At 43.0% G+C, this 7,783-nt stretch overlaps 3 protein-coding genes across 3 annotated transcripts; 1 reads left to right on the top strand and 2 right to left on the bottom strand.

The window, feature by feature from the left end:
* Positions 1-244: 244 nt before the first annotated feature.
* On the bottom strand, positions 245-1,656 carry LOC128278181 (sulfotransferase 1C4). The gene is made up of 6 exons (XM_053016854.1): positions 1,587-1,656; positions 1,405-1,517; positions 1,205-1,326; positions 930-1,128; positions 738-864; positions 245-633 (listed from the first exon to the last, which is right to left on the bottom strand). The coding sequence occupies exons 1-6, from the start codon at positions 1,654-1,656 to the stop codon at positions 245-247; spliced, it is 1,020 nt and encodes a 339-aa protein (XP_052872814.1).
* A 376-nt stretch (positions 1,657-2,032) lies between these two features.
* LOC128268769 (protein AAR2 homolog) lies at positions 2,033-3,746 on the bottom strand. The gene is made up of 2 exons (XM_053005981.1): positions 3,366-3,746; positions 2,033-3,280 (listed from the first exon to the last, which is right to left on the bottom strand). Exons 1-2 carry the CDS (start codon positions 3,719-3,721, stop codon positions 2,539-2,541), a joined length of 1,098 nt encoding a protein of 365 aa, XP_052861941.1. The 5' UTR covers positions 3,722-3,746; the 3' UTR covers positions 2,033-2,538.
* Positions 3,747-5,587: 1,841 nt separating this feature from the next.
* On the top strand, positions 5,588-6,643 carry LOC128278171 (uncharacterized). The gene is made up of 4 exons (XM_053016843.1): positions 5,588-5,687; positions 5,741-5,855; positions 5,935-6,568; positions 6,639-6,643. Exons 1-4 carry the CDS (start codon positions 5,647-5,649, stop codon positions 6,641-6,643), a joined length of 795 nt encoding a protein of 264 aa, XP_052872803.1. The 5' UTR covers positions 5,588-5,646.
* The last annotated feature ends 1,140 nt before the right edge of the window (positions 6,644-7,783 follow it).

Here is a 7,783-nt window from a genome sequence, read left to right as displayed (position 1 = left end):
TTATCCCTACATAGCAGGACATTCAAACATAGACCAGCCTGTTCCTCAACAGAAAAACAATCAAGAATGTCATGGTTCGTCCGTTTGGCCAGCAATTGAACGATATCAAATCGTTAGCATCGTCAGATGATACAAAATACTATACGAAACTATTAAAAAACGTAATGTGTATATTATATATGGAATATTTGCGATTTGCGAGAAGATTTTAATTAAGTGATATTACGTAAGAACCAGTTGCCCGTTAATGATCGGGAAATTTCACATCGGATCCCATCAAGTTTCGTTCGGTCCATTCCCGGATACGGCGTCGAATAGGACCAGTCAACTCCTCGCTATTCCCATGGACATGTCCATTGCGAATGAACGCCTGCTCGCCGTGCTTCAAGATGCCAACTTCTTTCAACTCCTCGCAGGTGACCGACTTATTGTGGCGGAAGTTGGTGATGTCCAGGTGGGTGCAAAGTTCGCCGATATGCTCGTCGGACAAGGTGCGGCCAAGGAAAGCGGCTGTCTTCCGGACGGTGTCGGGCAGGTTGCGCTTCATGTCCTCGTAAAACATGAACAGCACATTGTCCTGTTCCCTAAATTCCCACCCTTCCTTGATGTGGTCCCAGTAAGGCGACCAGGGAGCTAAAACCACCACATCACCAGAAGGAAGAGAGATCGAAAAAAGCCGTCAATATCCCAAACAGCAGCCAATCCCGCTCCCCGATTATTAGCCAGACTAGACTCACTTAAATCTTTTTCAAAGTAATCGTAAAACCGTTCGAATTCGCCTTCGTAGCCTTGCGTCCGGTACAATCGGTTCAAGTGATAGTAGGAAACAACCACATCGGAAGGATTCCGTGCTACGTAGATTATCTGCAACGATAAGACGACAATGGTAATATTGCACGATGCTACTCGGTGGAACCTTGCGCTGGTACCTTGGATTTCTTTTTAAAAACACTCGGCGGCAACAGTGACATCGGAAGGTGAGTTTTAATGAACCGCGGTGTATCCATCGCATCCAGTTGCCCACTGACCGGCTGAGAGATGTTTTCGATGAACTGCCGATTTTGCTCGTTCCGTTGGTTTTCCTCCAGGAAGCACGCCTTCATATCGTCGTGCATGAACAAATGAAATCTGTGAAGGAGATCAAGTTTAAATCAAGCGTAACAAAGGTGACCAATAAGCGTGCCGATCGTGGATACCAACGCACTCGAAAAACGGAAACCGTTTCGTTAGTGGCACTTGCTTCGCAGTTTCAAAATTCAAATCATTGCATATGAGCCACACCATTTCCTGTGTCCACGTTGTGCCTGAACGCGGGAAAGTGATGATCTGAAAAATGTAAATATACACTGTATAACATCAAGGCACTAATATAGAAAGTTTCGAAGACCAGTGAGGCATATTTACCCAAGTGTCGTCCGGTCTGGCATTGAACGAGTAAAGACTCGAGGCGTACTTCTTGAAACGGGAAGGAAAAAACCACCGCTTTGGGCCAACCTGCACGAAGCCAGTCCGTTCACCTGTACAGGGCACAGAGTGAAAACCCATCTCAATGGGGCAACACCGAAGCGAGGTAGGTTACTTCTTACCGTGGAAGTCTTTCAGCAATTGCTCGTTGAGCTCTGGCTCCACAAAATTGATATTGTAGGGAAAACTCATTTCAGACCCCAAAAAACTCTGCCAGGACGCGGCGATCGAATATGGGAACGTACGCAATCAAAGGTAGAAGTGAAACTAAGGCACCGCACGATGTGCCCGTAGCTTAAATTTTTTTTCTCACTGACAAATGTTTATCCACACCGAGCGGCATTTATGTGGGACGCTCTGATGTCTATGCGAGGTGAAAGTTTGCTGACCCGATGGGTTTTTGCGTAACAGGGAAAGCCGCGCGAGATGATAATGAGCGAAAGATTCAGTTTTACCGCTTGTGTGAATACTACGAAATGATGAAGACGGCCGAAAGTCAATTCTTCTGTAGTTATACATTTTATTAAGTTTTGATTGATGTGCGAGTATTACTTCGTAGTAACGAAGTTCTTGCCATCCAGTGTGACACGAATTTTGTGCAATTTTTTGCGTATTACCTTTCTGCTCATTTTTTACCACGTGTCGTCGGACTGCAAAATGTGATACTATGATGGGTTGTTTTTTATTACTTATTTTTGAAAATATGTTTTAACAACAAACGACACGGAGGACAACGACAACCTCTAAACGCGTGTTTTAGACAATATTTATCACTATCATGTACTAATGTCATCTGAGCTGATCACATATTCAATCATTTTTGTTGCACATCAACACATCATTTTGTTGCGCCACAACAGTTGATAAGTCCTCTCGATCTTCTTCGGATAGGCCAGACAAGTTCCGATGTTCCGTTTGCTGCCAACTAACAATCGCTGCGTATCGAAAGTATGTTTTAGTCTAACAGGTATTTTACAATCCTTACAAGCTTATTTAGACAAATGTTTATTACAATCGTGATCTAATATCATCTGAGTTGGACTTACGGACTTATTCAATATTTATTATTAGGCATTAAAGCGTCACAACAGTTGGTAGGTCCTCTGGATCTTCCTCGAATAGGCCAGGAAAGTCCCAATGAACCGTTTGCTGCAAACTAACTAGCAATCGCTGCATATCGGAAGCACACTTAGTCTGAGAAGTATTTCGCAACAGTTTTCGCGTGTCCTTATAAATGGTGTTTGTTTCAATGTTTCCTACCATTTCAAGCGGCAACATTGGGATGTGGTACATCAACAATATCAACAGCTTAGAGTAAAACTGTCCATAACTAATTACCGCTAGCTCCGAGTTGCACAGCAACGCAAACAGTGTTCTCCATTGTTGCAAACAATCGATCAAATGTCCACAGAAGAAAAGTATAAAGCTGAGCTGAAACTCGCCCAGTATCTGCTCTTCCCCATTCGTCGATATCAACTTATTTATCACCTTTATCGCATCCATGCAATTCGCGGAAATTTCTGCTGCTGACAAGTCCTTCCCTGAGCGTGCTGGGACGTTGGTGAAATTTAACGTGTGGTTAGAAACATCAACTGAACTAGTGAGTTGCCTTGATTCGGCAACTAACACGGAGCCACGTTCATTGCACGCTTCGTTCTCACGAGTCTGTTCTCTGCAAGCTGCATGGCTTGCGTTCTTGGAACATGCGACACGTTCAGCAAACGTTGGTACGATTCGCCTCAACAGACCAGCAGTGATATGGTTCGTCAGAATTTTCCACGAGTCGTATTCATCCGACTTGTAGTTTTGGAGCAATCTTAAGAAATAGAAAACAGATTCATGTTAAGAATGTCAGAGTTCGAAATGTAGAGCTGTAACCGTTTGCGGTTTCAGGTTCTTACGGCTCGATTTCGCTGTATCGTTCAGCACTTGCAATATTCTCTAGAACGGCTTTAGATACATCGGCACCCAGTTTCAACTCTTCTGTGTGCATGTCCCACTCACAGACGACGATTTCGTTTTTAAGGAAGTAATGCACGAAACCTGTCCGTGATCCTTTGTGTCCTTGTGCGTCGCAACTACTGGCATACACGTAGTGCACGCCTTCTGGAATCCTGTGAACGCCTCTAAAATCCACTCCCACTTCATATTCACTGAGGTCGATTCCAAATTCATTTCCTTGTGAAATACCGACGACAACTAGAGTTGAAAACATTTGTCCACCGAAATACGCAGCCGTAATATGGTTTCGAGACATTCTCTACTGGCCAATATAAAATTAAAAAAACATTCGAATCGCAAAAAAAACGAATGGTGAAACATATTTGACAGTTTGAGCGTAAAACAACGTCCCGATCAGGAAAATTGTATTGTTTCGGCGTCACATGCAACCACGAACGGGACTCGCGTACGGGATGGCAAGCTGTCTGACCAGCTGACTGGTCGATCCATAAGCGGGGACTACACGAAGCGTAAAACGAGCGTGAAATTAATTTTAAATGTCAAATCGTTCATGCTTCGTGTGGCAAGCTTAAAATATAAAAAAGTTGTTGCCGAAATGTCAAACATTCGTGTTTTTGGCCCCAGAAAATAGAAATCAAACAAGTAATTTGATTTCTGAATAATTTTTTCTGTTTTTTTTTTATTTTGTTGCTGTGCCAGCAAATAAAAACTTACATTATCCTCTGTTTGTAAACAAAGCGTTAGACAACAGTGTTTACGCTCGGTTTTACGTCTCCTACGGTTTTACGGACTCATCAACGTTTTGACATAAGCGCAAACGATTTGACCTAAAAAATTAATTTTACTGCACTGCCACACGGTGCATAACAGCAGATATGAAAGCCTCATATAACAATTTTGATAGTACAGCGATCAGGCGTCAAAAGCGTTGTGGCTCAGCAGACCCTATAACACGACGTTATACAGGGCGCATACCGGATTTGACACTATGTTACGTGTTACGTGTTATAGTTATGCACCGTGTGGCAGCGCAATTACTCTCGCTTTTACGCTTCGTGTAGCCCCCGCTATACAATGGGACGATACTTAAGACATATGTTGCGAAACCCATGCCCTATTGTAGGATGATTTGTTCTTTCAGACGGTTAACGTGTGTATCAAAGAGATTCGGCCCTAATAAGCACAATTAAAAATAATTGGCATAGGTGAGGATTTTTCTCGTTCGCGGCTTTCTTTGCTGTTTCTTTAATTGTCTCCAAATCCTCTAGAATCGAAAGCATCAAAACACTTTTTGGGACACATGGGAAGCTCCAATTCTCCCGAATGTCCGACAAACAACTTCCTTAATCGCTTTTGGTACTCGCCACGGCATATACAATCCATTTCCAAGGGGTAGAAAATGTCTAAATTATTGTTCATACATTGTTCGATTAACCGCAATCAACATCCCAACGAGCAACTATATCCGTTTTTGTGTCCGGCGGACGGTTCGTTGGACACTTGGAATAGTGTCCGAAGGCCCAGTTCCGTGCCGCCAGCGTTAACGTATTCGTTGAGACTCGAAAATACCGTTGCCACGTTCACAACGTTTTCCTTCAACTTCGATTTTCCGTGCACTGGCGGACGTTGGTTCCGATTTTCCTCCATTCAAAGAGTCTGTTCCGCGTTCAATTGCCGGTCTGGTGGCAGATTTGTTCCAATTTCGCGAAGCGTCTTGTTTCCTGTGCGAACTGTCCTACGTTAAAACTAGTTCAGTCCGGTTATTCGTCGATATTACAGGGAATCATACGAGACACGTTATAAAATGATACAACTTGTAGACTGTACTGCAGTTTTACAAATGACACTGAACAACCTCCAGATTGAACAGCAAGCGACCAACAAACTAAGCGAAACGAAGTAAACTGACCCGTCGTCGCAGCGTATCTACTGCGTATGATAATGTATTCTAAGCGATTGAGCGATATATTCTGTGATTTTTTTAAAGCACTGATATAAAGGGTCACTTCTGAACGACCGCAGTATCTGTTGAAAACTATTTTGAACGATTGAATTGACAGCTTCTGCTACTCACAGCATCAGTTATATGCCGTGCATTTTCTCCGGGGTTGACAGCATAGAAGCTGTCAAAAATAGCCGATTGACACAATAACAAAAGCCTGTTTTAGTGCGCGACACGGACAATTTTACTTTGCTCTTTAATAAACTATTTCAGTAGAAATGAGCACTTCGAAGCCTTCTACAGATTCATTTTCAGACGAGTAAGTTGACGGTAAACAACAACTAATATGTATAATAGCGCTTTTCTTTCTAGCATCATGGTTAGATGTCGAAAGTGCCTGTCGACTGATGGCGCGTTGGAGCCGGTCACTTTCGACGAAAGGGGCAAATATCTTTCACAACAAGTATTTTCCTGTACAAATGTTCAGGTAATATGCCCTTCTAATAATGAAATTGCTCACGCTTTCGTAACGAAATGGTTATAATATGCTTCTCATCTGTTTTCAGCTGAAACTATTGCCAAATATTCCAACATATTTGTGTTCGGCCTGCAAAGCGCAATTAAATTTTCTGGATAAGTTGCGCTCGATATGGATTTCAAACAATGCAAAAATCAAACTGGTTAAGGAAGAAGTGGACACCACCCATTTGACCGGTTCTGAAACAACTGTAGAGCATTCTGGCGGTGGGATGCAACAATCCGACGCCGTTGAATCGGTCGTCAAAACAGAGGTTGCCACCGAAGATTCTGAAGATTATTATCATCACGACGATTTATTTGAGGCCGAGGAAGTATCGCTGGAAACACTTTTGAAACGTGAACCAATGGAGAACCAGCAGCAGCCTCAATTATCGCATGCAGATCAGATTCAAGAAGAAGGTTCCCTGGTAAGGAACACCACCACGGGTCTTGACGACCAATCACCAATTTCAGGTCACAACAATTTGGGTATCAAGCATGCCGCCGAAGGCACTGCCGTCGGCATTCCGCCGAAGAAAAATTCCCGACACACTGGTAATCAACCTATCTCTGTAGTCGGGGAGCAGCGACTGTTAAGGTCGAATAAGCGACGAAGTTCCCAGAAGGATATCGTCGCTGCAGAGTGCTCAATGTCTACAATGCAAAGCCCACAAGTTACTCGTAATGTGCATAAAAACAAGCAAAAACACCAGTGCCCCCATTGCTCCATCACGTATCCAAGCCCATCCAGACTGAAGATTCACATACGCACTCACACTGGCGAAAAGTCGTTCATGTGTAAAGTCTGCAGTAAAGCGTTCCATGCGGGAGACAACCTGCGCCTCCATATGAAAATTCATAACAAGGACCAAAATCAATGTCCTAATTGCCCTGACAAATTTGCAAAGCAATCCCAACTTATCGTTCACATTCGAACGCACACCGGCGAAAAACCGTTCATTTGTAAAATCTGCGGCACAGCGTTCCATGCGGTCAAATACCTGCGCCAACATATGGGAATTCACGACAAGGGCAAACTTCAGTGTCCCCATTGCCCTGGCAAATTCGCACAGCGATCCCAACTAATCGTTCACGTTCGAACTCACACCGGCGAAAAACCGTTCATATGTAAAGTCTGCGGCAAAGCATTCCATGCGGCAAGCCTCCTGCACGCGCACATGAAAATTCATAACAAGGACCAAAATCAATGTCCTCATTGCCCTGGCAAATTCGCAACAAAAACCTACCTTAACGAACACATTCGGACTCATACCGGCGAAAAGCCGTTCATGTGTAAAGTTTGCAGTAAAGCATTCCATTCGGCAACAATCCTGCACACGCACATGAAAATTCATAACAAGGACCAAAATCAATGTCCTCATTGCCCTGGCAAATTCGCACGACAATCCCAGCTTAAGAAACACATTCGTACTCACACTGGCAAATAGTAATTCTGGTACGAAGTTTGTGGCAAAACGTTTCATGCGAAAGCCTTTCTGCATAAACCGATTAATTGCTTTACAACAAGGACAAGAACTTGTCAGAACGACAGCATTCGGAAATTCACAAACTGCAGCAATTTAATAAATTTGTTTCAGTAATTCAATTTGAAAGTCCTGATAAGTGACTGATTGTGAAGAAGGAACATGATAGTTGTGATAAATGAAACAGGATTAATAAAAGGCACTTTAAAAAACGATCATCTACTAACTTATCATGGTTTAAGCTTTCTTAGGGCAACAATTAGATATTACTTCGTTTAATGTGTATCCTTCGATGACTTTTTTAACTTTCATAGTGTACTTTACTGAACATTGAGATCTATATGTATAAAAATGGATGTTTGTCATCCGTCCGTCTGTACCGCTTTTTCACGTCTGTATCGCGCAAAACTAC

The sequence above is a fragment of the Anopheles cruzii genome, chromosome X (assembly GCF_943734635.1).
Source record: "Anopheles cruzii chromosome X, idAnoCruzAS_RS32_06, whole genome shotgun sequence".
In the NCBI taxonomy this organism is placed as follows: Eukaryota; Metazoa; Arthropoda; class Insecta; order Diptera; family Culicidae; genus Anopheles; species Anopheles cruzii.
Note: the sequence above shows the minus strand (reverse complement) of the source record. Positions and strands in the feature narration are given on the sequence as shown.